This window comes from Denticeps clupeoides, chromosome 4, assembly GCF_900700375.1.
Source record: "Denticeps clupeoides chromosome 4, fDenClu1.1, whole genome shotgun sequence".
NCBI classification, from domain to species: domain Eukaryota; kingdom Metazoa; phylum Chordata; class Actinopteri; order Clupeiformes; family Denticipitidae; genus Denticeps; species Denticeps clupeoides.
The window spans coordinates 10,129,684-10,147,671 of NC_041710.1; the positions used below are offsets into that span (position 1 = coordinate 10,129,684).

Sequence of the window (17,988 nt, forward strand, 5' to 3'; positions counted from 1 at the left end):
TAGAAAAAAAATCTTTATTTAGTAGAAGTTTTCAATGTTGTTAATTCATTAAAATAATAAAATGACTAGTTGTCTTTATTTCAGAACAGTGTGACCGTATCAGAGATCTTTTATTAACAAATACAAGATATACAGACCTCTGAAATAGGGTCTGACATGCAACAATAAATTCTTACCCATCACAGAAACATTTTACTGTATGCATTTATTATATGCATTTTCTTGTTCATTTGTTTTTGATTGAGTTTTTACAACTGAAGAAACTGTTTATTGATGATAATTACTATAGTTTTATGCAACTGTGTGATTTTAATACTTCATAATATTGTACATTAACATTCTGGGTAAAAATATTTGTATTATTTATGATTATACTGGATGTATACTTTTTTCCCCCCAGTGGGTAACTATATGAATGGCAATTTTTCGGATTCACTGCCAGATCGTAATTCTTTGAATTCCCAGTTTCCCAGCTTTTGGCATTTTCTGGTCAGAAGGTACAGTTGCCACCTGGGATTCTGTTCCTTGAATGTGTTCCCAGACACTGAGCATTTGTTTGCTCTTTTTTTTTTTTTTTTTTTTTTTTTAAAACCTCACCAAGGAATCCAAATCATCTCAAGCCTTCTCCACTTGGCTCGGGTCAGGTGACTCTGCAGGCCACACAATTTGCCACTTCATCACTTATTTATCAGGTACCACTGAGGTCCAGCTTAGCTGACCTCAACCCAGATGGACTATAATGCCATCCATTTCAGTGTCACCATGTGGTTTTGATGACACCTTCTGTCAGGTAATGACCAGCCACTATATTCTGTCAATTTTTAAAAGTTTAATTCTGAAAAAAAAACCCTGAAACATGTTTCCTGGGGGCTTGTGTAATTGTATCCCTCTCTGTGTCCGTCTCCATTGAGCTGGCCTGTACTGCCACCTTGTGGTGCTCATATGGTATGAAGAGGATTTTTTTTGTCTCTACAACGGTTTGAAACGACCAGAGGTGGAGAGGGTACAGCAAAAATTAAGTAAAAGTATCTTTACTTTGCTTAAATTCTGCTCAAGTAAAAGTAAACATCTACTTAAGTAATTTTTAACTCAATTAAAATTTTACTTTGAGTAAAAGTTACTTAGTTACTTTGAATTACTTGATCAAAAAAAAATCCAATGCAGCACTATAATTTTTTTTTTTTTTTACTTTTAGGTAGTATAATGTGAAAACTAGGTTCAGACCAGCCCATAAAATATTTTTAAATTCAATAAAAAAATAATAAAAAAAAAGCCAAATTCAAAGTATCCAAAACTGTGAAAATGTTCAACAATTACTTAACAATCTGTGATTTTTCTTCTTTCTATAGCAAACATAAACATATCTGTTGTCTTTACTGACAAATGAGAACACTGACAGCTGACATAAGAAATGAAATGAAGCGCCCGGCCCCACAGAAAAAATACTACAGTATGAGACTTTAAAACTCTTGTTCAGTTTCAGAAATGTAATGTATGGAATACACCGGCAAAAATCATATACAGTGCATCCAGAAAGTATTCTTAGCAAATAACGTTTTTCCATTAATGTTTGTGAATTTGTTATAACATTAAAAGAGAAGATGACTTACTCTGTGCTTGAAGTGATGCGCGGAGTGTCATTGTTTGAGTCAGCAACGTTTTCGAGAGATTTCATTACAAGCAGAAGAATAATGATAAGAATTCCCGGATAACTCTTCATTGGTTGTGTTGCATTCTGCCCAGATACAGTACTGCTATTTTCTGATTGGCTGTTATGTAGACCTTTTCTTTTTTCTTGGTCTGCTTGATCAGTCATTATCAAAATAACCTCCCAGGAAGGGAACCAAGACAAATGAATTTTAAATTGTTTGTCAGTCGAAATGTTTCTGAAAGCAAATCAGTTTGAAATGCATATATTATCAATCCAAATACATTTATGGTCATTTTGTTAACCAATAAGATATTATAAAAATACAAGACTATTTTTATGTTAAAATACTAAATATGTCACTGATGAATGTGATTCTGTGACTTAAGCCTTATGTCTCTATTCTATGCTTTTTATAAACAAAAAATTAAAGAAAATGAATTATCATTATCACATGATTAGTATATCAGCATGTATATTATGGCTGGTTACATGTGTTTGAAATGAGAATCTCCCTTACCATCATGGGTGGGCAGGAGTATCCTGTATCCAGCACAACGGAAAGCAGTTAAGTGAGGCAATTATCACATTGTTTTCACGTTATTAATCTCAACTAATAGTTTGGGTTGTGCTGTGGTGGGGCATCACTTCTGCACTGCCAGACAGCACCTCCACAGGATGCGGACCCCTCTGTCCTCTCATTACCGTTCCATATGGAGGGGACAGTCTGTTTATGTGCTGGCCATACAAATTTATTACTCATTTCTTATTCATTTTGAATTGAATTGCTACTGTGCAATGAAGGTTGGGATCATTTGTATTAGTTCTTTTATGGCCAATTAATAAATTTGGCCCCATAAATTTTACGTACATGAATCAACCATAATATTATAGCCTAATATTGAATATGTCACACTTGCGTAGGCAGTAGACCTCTGAATCTGTACCAGGTTTCCCTGTAACAAGATAATCGGTGTTCTTAATTTCATAATTTCCGTCATAATGTTGGACAGTCTGTAAAATCTTTGTCAAAGATAAAAATTCACTTTTCATATCTTTTCACAGGATTAGATTCTTAATTGTTTTATAATAATGTTATATGATGTTCGCATGCTCTCCCCGTGTTGCCACGGGTTTTCTCCGGGTTCTCTGGTTTCCAGATGCCGCCCAAAGACATGTATACTGGAAAGTGCATTTACACGTACAGCATTTAGCAGACACAGCTCAGAACCCAAACATGTTTTTTAAGTATTTCCTAAAAAGGAAGCATTCAGCTTCTCATCTTTACATTTCAAATGATCATGGGCAAACCTCAGCCAGGCTCTGATGTACTGCTCTTTGAGTAAAAAGGTTCTTCTGGGACGGTGGCCCTGAAGCCCACCACGATGAAGAGCCCTCACAACTGTGTTCCTGAGTCCAGAGGAGGCCAGGTCAGCAACAATAATCTTGACAGATGTCCAGGGCTCTTTGCTCACATCTTTACTTTACTTTACTTTACTTTACTTTATTTGGCAGACGCTTTTATCCAAACGACTTACAATGGGAAGACACCAGCAATTCTCGTTCGATTTCTATAGAATATCAAGTATACAAACTAAGAGCCCTGATAAGGCTTAGACTTGTCATTGAAGAACATGCTCGGAGAGTGTTGGGTGCTAGACTAAGAAAAATTATAATGTATTTATACATTTTGTATTTGTTTGTTAAATGTGTATGCATGTGTATGTGTTAAATTTGTCTGTAATATTTTTGGAATAAGAGGGTTTTCACCTTCTTCTTAAAAGTGGTGATAGTCTCGGCTAGTCGTGTGGAGGAGGGCAGGTTGTTCCACCAGCCAGGGACAACAACGGAGAACAGACATGATTGGAATCGGAGACCCCGTGAAGAAGGAATTTTTAGTCTCCTTTCGTTTGCCGATCTGAGAGAGCGTGCAGGAGTGTAGCTAGGTAGTATTGTGTTGATGTAGGAGGGCGCAGTTCCATTTACAGCCCTGTAGGCAAGCATCAAGGATTTGAACTCAATGCGAGCAGCTACCGGGAGCCAGTGGAGGGAGGTAAGAAGAGGTGTAACATGGGTGTATTTTGGCTGATTGAAGATGAGACGGGCTGCCATATTTTGGACCATCTGGAGTGGTTTTATGGTGACTGCAGAGGCTCCAGCCAGGAGAGAGTTACAGTAGTCGAGTTTGGAGATGACCATTGCCTGGACGAGGAGCTGCGTAGCCTGTTGTGAGAGAAAAGGCCGAATCTTGCGAATGTTGTAGAGAGTGAACCTGCAGGATCTGGAGATCGCAGCAACATGATGGTTCAAACTCAGTTTGTTATCTATCCAAACCCCAAGGCTTTTTGCAGATGCCGTGGGTGTTAACAATAGCGATCCAATTTGAATTGAAAGGTTTTGCTGAGGAGAATTGTTGCCCGGAAAGATCAGAATCTCGGTTTTGGATAGGTTGAGTTGGAGGTGTCGCTCAGACATCCATGCCGATATGTCTGAGAGGCAGGCCGAAATTTTTGTTGCTATAGTAGCATCTTCTGGTGGGAATGACAGATAGAGCTGGGTGTCATCAGCATAAGAGTGATAGGAGAAGCCATGTGATTGGATGATGTGACCAAGTGAGCGAGTGTATATTGAGAATAGAAGGGGGCCAAGGACAGAGCCTTGTGGAACCCCTGTGGTTACCCTAGAGAGGACAGATGTGTCACCTCCCCATGATACCTTGAAGGACCTGTCGTAGAGATAAGAGGTGAATCTCTGATAATTGTGCTCTCCAGAGAAAACGACCCAAGCAAACATTCACATTTTTACTATATTTTATATAAAGCAAGCCTGTTTATGCCCTGGTCATAGTTGCTTGTGTGTCTACAGCAAACAGCACAGACTCCTTTTAGTCAAGTGCACACATTGTAGACATGAACACCTATCTGGAAGCAAATAACCTTGAACGAAGCTTAGGATGTGTAGATATGAATGACTGGCTGTGTCTAGGTGAGTGTTATTTCCTTAAAAAAATAGAATTAAAAACTCAGCAAAATAAAACTTGCCACAATCATTTATTCAAAGAATAACTTTTTAAGTCACACTAATTAGAGTGGGGTGGATGAGTCTGTTCAGGATCCTGATTGATTTTCAGTGTGGTTTATAGATTCTGTTGTTTGGTCACATCTGCCATACCACCTGCTATTGAGCCTTCATCTGTGTCAAAGGGCAAAGCACAAACTGTGCACACTGTCCAGAGTATTCCTTTGTGCGTTAAAAGCAATAGAATGTGTTTTTTTTGTTTTTGTTTTTATGAAACGGCATGTAAATCCAGGAGGTGTCGCTGTTTCCACATCCACATTTAAAATACGTAAAAACCTTTTTTTAATTAATTATTTACATTCACAGCACATAATACACTATATGTTTGTAATTAAAATGTTGTGGCTGAGAGTCATTATTGACTCATTAATTAATGCTTGAAAAATTAGATTTGATCTTTAAAGGAGAGATCCAGACATTAAAAACCTTGCAACTGCATCAAAGCATACTCAATGGGATATCACTTCAGTTTATAATGATATTTAATGAATAATTATTGATCATAAATAGTATTAATGTATTTGGTGCCCTAATGTGTACCCTGAGTAGTGACTGCCAGTGTGAGGTAAGCCACACTTTGCCACTTTAAACAAAAACAAAAGATGACCATGATCTGTGCCAAATTCAATCCGTGATTAAGAAAAATTAAGAATATTTATATTTTCTGGACCAAAAAGAGCTCACCAAAAACTCTCTTTCAATTATTTATGCCTCCGTTTTACCCAGAAGTGTCACTCTGTTTAATCTGGTTAACATAAATTGGCTCAAATGCAAATAAATGACCAGTATTCTGTTGTCCTTCTCAGTTCAGGTTTGAAATCCCCAGAGGATGGAATGATTGAGCGTCCATCACCCAACAGCTTATGTGGAACAGCATCTTCGCATACCAATGAATGCCATCCCTTTGGCATGTCAGGTTCTGTCTTTTCTCTGGAAGAAATGTGGACGTAAATCTGTGGCCAAATCTGACCGGAGCAAAAGCCCTATGCGCCCACTTATGATCCTCCACCACAGCGTAGCAGGACGCCAGCACCTGGTCAACAACTATGGTTCCGTGGGTCGTAACCGGGGCAAAGGAGCTGTAGTGCTCCTCTGTGTAAACCCTCTCCACTGTAGCTGTGCTCAGTAGGCCAGGTGTGTCCTCGGATACAAGCACTTTGTTGCCAGGTCTCACTTTGCTGGCGAAAGTCACAATCACTTCTGATGCAGAATTGTGGATGAAGATGAGGTGGGCTGGTGTGAGACGCAGTTTCCTGCAAGGCTCTGCAGTCTCAATGACCGTGAACTGTCTTTGTGTTTTGGTGTCATAGTCCATGAAGAGCAGGAAGTCACTGAACACCGCCTGTCCAGCCTCATCTGCAGCTAGAACCTTATCGCCCGCCTTGAGGTCTCTGATGTATTTTCTCCTGCCATCTTCAAGAATTGCCTGAGACTGTCCAGGAAAGCAGCCCCCAGATTTAGCAGCAACTGAATTTTCTGCAAAGGATAAACTATTAAAATCAGCGCTGAATCATGTTCTGTTGGTTACTGCATGTAACCATTAAAATATACACTACTCAAAAAATAAAGGAAACACAAAATAAGACATCCTAGATCTAAATTAATGAAATATACTTTGTCCTTTAAATAGTTTAATGTGCTGAAAACTAAATGACACAAAAAAGTATTGATGGAAATATAATTTATCAACCCATGGAGGTCTGGATTTCAAAATGGGGGGGGGAGAGACACTCCAGGCTGATCCAACTTAGATGTCTTGACCCAAGTTGATGTCCTTAAAACAAGTCAAAATGAGGCTCAGTACTGTGTGCCTCCACGTGCCTGTATGACCTCCATGCAATGCCTGGTTATGCTCCTGATGAGGTGGCGTATGGTCTCCTGAGGGATCTCCTCCCAGACCTGCACTAAAGTATCCGCCAACTCGTGGACAGTCTGTGGTGCAACGTTGCATTGGTGGATGGAGCAAGACATGATCTCCCAGATGTGCTAAATTGGATTCAAATCTGGAGTCCATAGCATGTCTGCCTTCGTCTCGCAGGAACTGCTGACACACTCAAGCCACATGAGAACTTGCATTAGGAGGATCCCAGGGCCAGCATATGACCGCACAAGGGGTCTGAGGATCTCATCTCGGTACCTAATGGCAGTAAGGTTACTGCCACAGCTTGAATTGATTTGCCATCCTGGATGAGCTGCACTACCTGGTGTGAGCCTCTTGTGTGAGTTGTAGACTCCATCTCATGATACCACTAGAGTGAAAGCATTCAAAAGTGACAGATCAGCCAGAACGCCAGAAAGCATAGAAACTGTCACTACCTGCAAAGCCACGTCTTTATGTCTTGTTAATTGGCTGCATGTGACATTGTCAATCAGTGTTGCTTCCTAAGCAGACAGTTTGATTTCACAGAAGTCTGTTTGACTTGGAGTTGCACTGTGTTGTGTTCCAAGTGTCCCCTTTATTTTATTTGAGCAGTCTGTGTGTGTATATATAACACACAAATACACGTGACCCGGTCGAAAATGGCTTCTGACAGATTATCTGTTTTTTTTTCTTCTCTTTACCACAGTCTTCTGAAAGTGTCATAAAGCAGTTTCTAGGGGCCTAGCGGTTAAGGAAGCGGCCCCGTAATCAGAAGGTTGCCGGTTCGAATCCCGATCCGTCAATGTGCCGCTGAAATGCCACTGAGCAAGGCATCGTCACCACACGCTGCTCCCTGGACGCCTGTCATGGCTGCCAACTGCTCACCAAGGGTGATGGTTAAAAGCAGAGGACACATTTCATTGTGTGTGCTGCGGTGTTTCACAATGACCATCACTTCACTTTCATTATGAGATCTTGACTATTCTTTCACTGAAAACAAAAAATATTTCATATCTTAAACTCTTACTCTTAAAAGCAGTGAATTTTTGCTGTGATGACAGTCCTGAGTTCCTCTGTTGAACCTTTCAGTCACTCATGTTAATGATCATCACATCCTGTACAAAGAAATTCTCCATAATCTCCATGTAGGTGCGTCCAGACTTTTGACTGGCAGTATGCACCCCATTCTCAGAAATCCTGCTACCGCAAACGTTTCCCCTGTGCAAACACTCACAGATTTGAAACTGGAATAAGAGCCTCAGACCAAATGAGATTCTGACGCATGAGAATGATCACAAAAGTAACCTCCAGTGGAACAGCAGCATAATGGCAGCACCACTAATGGCGGCCCAGTTAAAAATGCGAGGGCCTGACTTTGTCATTATAATTCAGCTGAAACACTTCAGAATTCTCAGACTTCGGCTCCATGTTTGCTCAGGTGCCGGGAGGCCTGAGTGCCGATTTGCACACCAACGCTCTGAAAAAAGCAGAGGCACAAACAAATTTGCACCGTCCAGCCTCTCAACCAGAAGGACACTTTAAAATGAGAAATTAGGGAATTTAAATTTTAAATGAAGTCTGCTCCTCCAGCCACCTGTCATCGGTCTGTCCCCTTCTCAAGTCACAGGCAAACGCCATCTTCTGGTTTGTTGACAAAGGCACCTGGGGACAAGTCTCCTTGTCAGACTATGGGGTCTGTGCAGACATAAATGTATATAGCAGCTTCTTTCTTCACAGTTTGAAATGTAAATCTTTCACATGGTTTCTCTTTCAGCAAAAAATTTGATTGTGGGAAAGCGTTGAATATTAATAACAGAACTGCCACAAAATAAAATTTTTGTTATAGTTAAAAATAGACATTTAGCTTCATGTTTATATACAGTACAGGCCAGAAGTTTGGACACACCTTCTCATTCAATGTGTTTTCTTTATTTTCACGACCATTTACATTGGTAGATTCTCACTGAAGGCATCAAAACTATGAATGAACACATGTGGAGTTACGTACTTAACAAAAAGTGGAGATCTGGCCTCCACAGTCACCGGACCTGAACCCAATGGTGATGGTTTGGGGTGAGCTGGACCGCAGAGTGAAGGCAAAGTGGCCAACAAGTGCTAAAACACCTCTGGGAACTCCTTCAAGACTGTTGGAAAACCATTTCAGGTGACTACGTCTTGAAGCTCATCGAGAGAATGCCAAGAGTGTGCAAAGCAGTAATCAGAGCAAAGAAACTAGAATATAAAACATGTTTTCAGTTATTTCACCTTTTTTTGTTAAGTACATAACTCCACATGTGTTCATTCATAGTTTTGATGCCTTCAGTGAAAATCTACCAATGTAAATGGTCATGAAAATAAAGAAATCACATAGAATTAGAAGGTGTGTCCAAACTTTTGGCCTGTACTGCATATATATTTATATCTGTCAAAATGTGTTCTATGTGTTAGTGTAACATATACCTCTGAAACAGAGGTAGATGTTGAACTTAGCATGCTAATAGATGTGAGGAGGACCTCCATCGATCAGACTTGTTTTTCAGATCAGACTGAGATCTGTCAAGTGCTGCTGAAAGAGGGAATAGAGCAATGATGTTCAGGTTGGTGGTTCTTGTCAAAGTTAAAAACACACAAATTCAGGAACCAATCAGAAAGTTGTCCAAAGCATCACCAACCAGCCTTCTTCCCATAGTACATTCTGGTGCCATTGCTTCGCCAAGGTAAGTGACGCACACACACCTGAACATCCATGTGATGTCACACATGGTCCAGATCTCATGTTCTATGCAGAAGAACTGTAATGGACTGAAATCTATTAAAACATGTAAATTTCTTTCAGCCATTTCAGCCTTTATACCTCTCTATTGGATCAGACAGCATGGGCCAGTTGGCACTCTCCACATGCATCAGGGATCCTTGGCTGCCCATGACAATTGCTTGCCAGTTTTGGTTGATTCTGACCACTGCAGACCAGGAATATCCCACAAGTACTGCAGCTTTGAAGATCTTGTCATCACAATCTGGCCCACAATTCTAGCAATAGGGGTGGTTGTAGCCTAGTGGGTGAAACACTTATGAACCGGATGACCATAATGTCACAGGCTCAAACCCCACTTACATTTATCAGTAGTTACAGGGACGGTACCCCTGGGGACATTCAGGGTTATAAATGTAAATGTAAGCAATAAACAAAAAAATGCCTACCAGTTACATAATTGGTTGGTAAAAATAAAGATGCAACCAGAGTTAAAATGTAAATAACTGCAACTAATACCAGTTGTGTATTAGTTTAATTTCTGGTCAGTAATAGCAATGGTTCTTACCAGCTTTCACAGAGCAGTGCACATGGGCTTTTGACTCAAAATAGACCCAGTCGAACCCAGCCTCCACCGCCAGTCTAGACAGCATCCCATATTTGCTTTTGTCCCTGTCAGAGGTAGTTATGTCCACGGCTCGTCCCTCGTAGTGCAGGGATTCTTCTAAATGGTGTCCATCCTCATCCCAGCCCTCCGTAACACGCAGCTGGACCCCTGGCCACTGGTTCATGACTGAGATGGCCAGCGAATTCAGTTTGTCTTTACACCGCTAAGTATTGGGAGAAAATAAGTTCTGTTAATGTGGACGCTCCATACGTGAACTAGCTTCCAGTTTGGAAAGCTACAAATCCTGGTAACTCTTATTTACAGTCACCATAATTAAAAATGACTAGGCATAAATAATGAAGGAAGCAAAACTAAAATAAGCAGTTTTGATAAGCAAGGACAAGCAAACTAAAGACATAATGTCACTGTATGTTTAAAATATATTTCATAAATTAGAAAATTATTAATGTATGTTTGCAAGTCTTTTACCCCCCTCAGCCCCATAGTAATCAGAACTTGACCAGAAGATCTGCACTGTAAGACCGCATATGAATCAAACTATGTACAGTACATGACAAAGGTTTGGACACATTCAATGTGTTTTCGTTATTTTCATGACCATTTACGTTGGTAGATTCTCACTGAAGGCATCAAAACTATGAATGAACACATGTGGAGTTATGTACATGTGGAGTTAAGTATGCTGATCTTTTAAAACACCATAATGTCGCGTTCGGGATTGTATAAAGCGGTACTGGACCACGACCAATCAGAGGCGGGTCCCGCCCTTCGCAAACTCTGATTGGTTTAGACACGGACCTCATACGTGTTTGTAGCGTGAACCACGTTGAGTTTACGGTTTTTTTTTAACCCCCCAGAATGGCAGGTCGCACGGCTGTTTTTTTAGTGGCACCATTGAGAAATTAGGTGGCATGTGCCACCAGATCGTTCGGACTCTGGAGCCTTGCTTTATATTTGTTTGTCCCGCATTGTCCCTCATCCTTCCCTTGTGTCGTGACAGAGGTGATTTTTCCTTCTAGAATAATTTTAGATTTTTTATGTATCCCGCTTTCAAAACAATGATTGTGACTTAAATTAATGACAAGGATTTGCTTGATCTCAGACGTGCTAGAATTGTAGAGGTTTGTGTGGTGTGTTCATTTTATATTTTGTTGATCAATTAATTCCCACAGATATACAAAATATATACAAGAGTGTGCAAAATAGCAAAAACACATAAAATATATTACTACCCCCGCTTTTACTACCCCTGTCTTGTCTTGTCACTGTCACTAAAACAAATTCCTCGTATGTGTAATTTTATTGATCAATACCTGGCAATAAAGCTGATTCTGATACTGATTTACATTTGGAGCGACTTCGCGAAAATCAAATTTATAATCCACGCATGCCTCTGTAAGTATAGAAGTAAAACAGCGCCTCCGCGTGGCAGAATGACGAACTGCAGCGGCAAGACGGCGCAGCGCGGCGCCCGGTCTGCTGTATTTTCTTCAGTTTGGCGCGTTCCGAGGCCCCGTCGATCGATGCGACAATCAATGAGGCTCAGCACGTAAGTCACGTTTCGGCGCAAATCGGCTCTGGATCAGAATTGCACCTCCGGCCTGACGGCTTCAGTTGAAAAGACTGGAGCGTAATAACTTGTGACGCAGAAGCATCTGTAGAGTTTGTGCTGTAACGCGGCGCTCACGACGCGCGGACTGTTTGCATGCTAATACAATTTATTTTTTTTTTAGTTTACCTTCGTCTAGGCCACCCGATTCAACTTCTGTACTCGTTACCACTCAGTTCCATGCGGGACGAGGTGTGGTGGAACATGGAAAAGGTCTAAGATGCGCAGGACCGGTGCCCTCCGGGATATTTTAATATTCTCAGTATCAAAACTGTATACTATTTAGTTCAAGTATTTATTAACGAATGCCACATCATAGCGAAGCTTTCCTCCGTCATCATTGGGAGTTGCGGAAAGGAAGGTGGCACGTTTTGGGACATCGCCACGTCCCCAGATGCTCCACTGTACCTGAGTCATGAGGCGGTCGGCGTTCGTCTTTTCCTCGTCCTTGAAGACAATGTCGGGGTTGTAATTGGGGACCAGGTCCTTGAACCTCTCGGAGTCCCTCGTGATCTTGCCCTCGGATTTACCGCTGGCACCCAGGGTCTTCTCCGCCACGTTGGGGATGAACTGCTTGTAAGACATCGGCGCGAGTTTCCTCGGGCGTCTCCGGTCCCCGAACCCTCTGCCGGGGCCGCAGGCCAGGGAACGGGAGTCGAAAATGAGGCAGAAGACGATTAAGAACCCGAATGCGCCCATCGCACCGGCTGACCCGTGGCAGGTGCAGAAGCAGGCGCCTTTATCCCGACTCCAGCGCCGAGTGGATCTCGAATCTCATTGGCTGAAGTTAACATGAGCGCTTCTGAATGAATAAGTCTTTTTTTTGTCACAATTTAAACTAATAATAATAAGTATAATAACACAACTTTTTTTTTTTTTAAGTTGAATTTGCATCTTCGCTAAAATGAATAAACAATTCATACAAGACAGGGTTAAAAGTAAAAGCGCCTCCCATAACAGTAATGCAGACCTGACTGATTTATCATTTGTGATTTCTGAATAGTGTTATTACATGGCATGCACAGTTACTGGTTTTGATTGTAATTATTTTAAAGGTCCCCAATTATGACAAATTTCACTGTGAGATTATTTAACATTAATACGAGTTCCCCAGCCTGTCTATGGTCCTGGAGTGGCTAGAAATGGCGATATGTTTAAAGAGTTATTCGGATCTGGAATTTGTCCCCTTATGTGCAAAGCATTGCAGACACGACTTCCTGCATCAAACATTGAGGCTGGTGAATGGTGTTGATGATTTAATTTCCACAAGTGCCCGCTCACTTCTACAGGTCGCTCTCTTCCTCATTTGCATTTAAAGATATAGACATCGGGTGGTAGTAGCCTAGTGGGTAACTTGCCTATGAACCAGAAGACCCAGGTTCAAATCCCATTTACTACCATTGTGTCCCTGAGCAAGACACTTAACCCTAAGTTGCTCCTGGGGGACTGTCCCTGTAACTACTGACTGTAAGTCGCTCTGGATAAGGGGCATCTGATAAATGCTGTAAATGTAAATGTAAATGAAACAGCGTGTCCTGAGGAGATCTCATTGTGGGACTGAATTTCAGAAAGAGACTTCAGATACAGTATTAGGGAACCACTAAGACTTATAAAAAAGCAAAAAAAAAGTTTGATGTGGCCTGAGCCCTCCAAGGTTGTGAATTTGGACCTTTTATGTGTGGAGTTTGCATGCTCTCCCCGTGTTGGTGCAGGTTTTCTCTGGGTTCACCAGTTTCCTCCCACAGCCAAAAGGCATGCACACTATATGTGCCCCATATGTGAATTTCAAGGTGCCACTGAGGTGCCCCTGAGCAAAGCTCCGTCCCCACACACTGCTCCCCGGGCGCCTGTCGTGGCTGCCCACTGCTCACTCAGGGTGATGGGTTAAATGCAGAGGACAAATTTCACTGTGTGCACTGTGTGCTGTGCTGCTGTATATCACATGTGACAATCACTTCACTTCACAACACTAGGGGAAGCATTTAGGGATAGTGAGTGACAGGTGGCTGGACTGAGTCTGATTCCTGAGTTTGGGAGGACTGCTACCACATCAGTGATATAGACGTTTGGTCTTGTCTTCTATTATGCAGCCAGGATCAAATCCTCACTGTGCCTCTCTCAACCATCTCAGGCTGAGCATGACTGACAGAAGAGTGTCTTCATAACTCTATGATTTGTTTTCTAATCAGATCGTATCATGCTGTCCTGGATCAGGTGCCTATAGCCAGTTCAGAATGGTATTAGTATGTGGAACAAAGGCATAATGAATCTCTTTTAAGTGTCTGTTTTGAGTGGGACACGATGCCGGAATGAATTTGCCCCAGGCCAAGCCCTGGATCTACTCTATGCTTATGAAAAGGTAATTGTAGACTTTGAATTAAGTTAATTTGCTCTCGGGTAAAAGAATGTGAGATATTTTGTAGGATAAAAACAATATTTCTCACATTCAGTGGGACACTGCAGACCTGCCTGTTCCCAGAGGTGGGTGCGAAATCTGCGGTTACTCTCTAAATACGCTCTCCCGAGGTTGGGTATTAATAGATTATCTACCTTACAATTTAACGTGTCTGTTTTCATTGGATGGTGGTATCACTGTAGTAGAAGGACACGAGGTCTCCGGGCTGTTCTTTCACGTCACAAAAGGTGATTGGTATCAGCGAGCACTTGCTGCTGCATACAGATCTCCCTGTCTTTCCCAGACAGCATTTATCCCGCTGTGTTTTTAAAGGGATGTGCCTGGTCTATGAGAAGCAATAGTTTGATCCATGTCCAGAGAATTGCGTTGGCCCGACAGACAGCATGAGGTTCTGCTCATTCTTTGTGCTGACGGAAGTGCTGACGGAACTGAGACGTTATCTGCTCATGTATCTCTACAATCCGCGATTCGGCCAGTGTGTAGCTTGTCACACACACCTCGGCAAGCCCGCTATGCAATTATCACAGACGAAGTTTGACCTCTGAAAACTGCTCAGCATGACAAAGAGCTCAATCAGAGCCTAACGTCTGGGCAGGAGAAACACAAGGCTCCTCTGACATGGAATATTGTTTTTACCCTCAGTAATAATCACGGTTCCTGCACCACAAACTTCACCTCCATGTACCAGCTTTTTAAATACCTACCAGGTCAGTTTACATTTTCCCCTTGGCTGTTGAAAGGGAGCTGTTAACTAGATGCTTGCTGGCCTGCCCAGTGTTAAAGGCCTCTGTTCATACTAGTGAGAGGATTTTTAACCTTCTCAAATGGAACCAGATTTAAACCTTAACATGACATTACATTCAGAACATTAACACAAGGATCCAAAAGTCCTTGTGTTAATCAGACATGCGGATGGTAAAATGGCTAGAAATTTATAGTGATAGTGAGCAGTGGCAGCTATGACAGGCACCCGGGGACGGTGCTTTGCTTAGTGGCACCTTGGCGGTTCAGGATTTGAACCAGCAACCTTCCGATTACCGGTCCGTTTCTTTATCCACTAGTCCAACTACTGTTATTTTACTTATACCAAGGAAAATAGTTCTGAAATGGTGAAAACCTTGAGATGACACAGAGACGCTTTTGGATTGGCTGCCCCTTGGCACAAACTGGCACCAAGAAATGGCTGGATTAACTATCAGATACAATATTACCTCCAATAAATGACCCATTAAGGAATAGTAGACACTCAGAAACAGTCCTGTAGCACTTGGCACCAGAATTTAGCCTTTAAAGGGTCTACGTGAATCATTCCTGTGAAAGGGTGTTCATGGCCTGCATCAAAGTAACATCAACATGAATGCAGGACCCAAGACTCCCCAGTGGAACATTGCATGCTACATCTGATCTTCTATGAGATTGGACCAGATGGCTAGGCTTCTCAATGTGCCTCAATGAACCTGGATGCCTATCTAACCATTATTTTTCCTTAAATCACTTCGGTTGATATAAAGTCTCCATACCAGGAACACCCCATGAGACCAGTCATGTTGGAGATGTCCTGACCTGGTCTAGCATCACAACTGTGTCCTTTATTACTGCCTAATACATGCATGATCCACCCCTTGGCAGGTTTGATTATAATCAGTTAATCAGTTTTATTCACTTCTGACAGTGGTTTTCATAATCAAATAAAAAAAAGTTATTTTTAAAAAAGACTTAAATGACAGAAAATTATACCTCCTGTGATATTTTCTTGTTCCTAACTACACGTAATAATAAATGTCATGGCCAGTGCCATGACACAAGAAGAACACACATGCACGACTCAGGAACAAAACAGAGGTTTAATACACAATACATGGAAACAGAGCTGGAACACATAGTGGGTAACGGAAACAGTGCTGGCATGCATGCTAGAAACACTCAGGAACATGTATTACAAACTACAATTAAGGTACGTAGGCACAGGAAAGACACAGAGCATCGGGAAACCTGTCCCGGAGCGCCGGGTGCAGTTGGGGGCATGACAATTAACAAACGTTATGACAAAGGAAAATTAATGCAAGACAAATAATAACAAAATTCCAGCTATGAAAACAAATTGTTTAGCTAGAAATGGATGTAAACAAGTAAAAAATGTTCTGACAAGGAGGAAACCTAGAATAACACAGAGATGCTTTGATTGGCTGCCACTTGATGTTGAAAGTGAAAGCGGAGTGATTGTCATTGTGATACACAGCACAGCACACGGTGACACAATGAAATGTGTCCTCTGCTTTTAACCATCACCATGGTGAGCAGTGGGCAGCCATGACAGGCACCCGGGGAGCAGGGTGCGGGGACGGTGATTTGCTCAGTGGCACCTCAGTGGCACCTTGGCGGATAGCGATTCGAACCGGCAGCCTTCTGATTACGGGGCCGCTTCCTTAAGCACTAGGCCACCACTGCCCCGTTGTGGTGAATTTAGCAGCCAAGCGTTCCTTGATTGTGCAGTGAGGAAAAAGAAGAGTTTCAGGAATTGATGTTATGACTGAGTCAAGTAACTGAGCGTGAGATTTGGACACTTAATAAAATAAGTGAAGTGATTGTCACTTGTGATATACGGCAGCACAGCACACGGTGTAATTTGTCCTCTGCATTTAACCCATCACCCTGAGTGAGCAGTGGGCAGTCATGATAGGCCGGGGAGCAGTGTGTGGGGACGGTGCTTTGCTCAGATCGGCAACCTTCTGATTATGGGGCCGCTTCCTTAACTGCTAGGCCACCACTGCCCACTCTTGAAATGGAGACCTGTGGCCATGTTCAACACTTATGTTCAACCGAGTATTTACAGAGAGGTCCTATTGTCTTTGTACATTTTGCATTATTTTCTCATTTCTGATTAAAACTGATTATGTAACTTTGTTTAAATGTTACAGGTATTGGGGCAGTGGAGGCCTAGTGGTTAAGGAAGCGGCCCCGTAATCAGAAGGTTGCCGGTTCGAATCCTGATCCGCCGAGGTGCCACTGAGGTGCCTTTTACAAGCTGGACAGAGATGCAGATAATATATTGTCTTGCACTGCCTTCTTTGCTAATTGCCAATTAAAGCAGCTAGCCTGTTAAATATTTTCTGAAATGTAAGCACTTGGTCACGTCCTTGACGTTTTAAAACCCACCTGCCTCATTCCTAGCGAACTGTGAATCAGAGCTATTCATACGCGCAGCAGCTCATTCCATTTCCTGCCGACTCATGTTTTCAGACACAACGTATGCATATTCCTAACATCCTTGTCTCATGGTCACCAAGCACATTATTGTGTCGGCCTTCAGAGTTTCATTGCCATTTAGAAACACGTTTACACAGGGCACATTCCACCATTGGAATCTTTATAAGGAGCAGGAACTCTACTCCTATTCTGATTCTGATCTATTGCTCACCTCCTCCTACCTTCGATCCATTCTTGACTTTTGTTCCATTCCACTTTCATTTTTCATTTTGTGCTGTGATGGAGAGGGGCAGCCGTGACTGACAGTGTGTATCACATACAAGGGCAATGAATTAACGTAATTGACCATTTAACCTATTTCTATTCTTAGAATAAAGTGACAGGACTGGTCATTCCAAATGACACGTATTCTAAGATGAACTGTACAGAGTTGGTCTCGTGTACCGTTAATGGGATAATAAGTTAATAAGCTGCACTAAAAATAGAGAAAGAGACATAGAGAGACAGAAAGTTTACGCATATGAATCAGCATTATAAAATGTGTAATTTAATTTTTTTTTTTTTGTAATGAGAGCAACACACTTTACAGACTGACTTTCAATCTATGCCATTGTGTCTGAATCACAGATGTTATTCAAGTGGGGCAGTGGTGGCCTAGCGGTTAAGGAAGTGGCCCCGTAATCAGAAGGTTGCCGGTTCGATTGGTGCCACTGAGGTGCCACTGAGCAAAGCACCGTCCCCACACACTGCTCCCCGGGCGCTTGTCATGGCTGCCCACTGCTCACTCAG

General features: G+C 41.9%; 1 protein-coding gene across 1 annotated transcript; it reads right to left on the reverse strand.

Annotated features, from left to right (window-relative positions):
- Positions 1–5,528: 5,528 nt before the first annotated feature.
- On the reverse strand, positions 5,529–17,719 carry shhb (sonic hedgehog signaling molecule b). Its single transcript, XM_028977537.1, is given in 4 exon segments — positions 5,529–6,202; positions 9,908–10,169; positions 11,985–12,219; positions 17,646–17,719. Coding segments are annotated over 4 exon segments (1,245 nt in total).
- Positions 17,720–17,988: the final 269 nt, after the last annotated feature.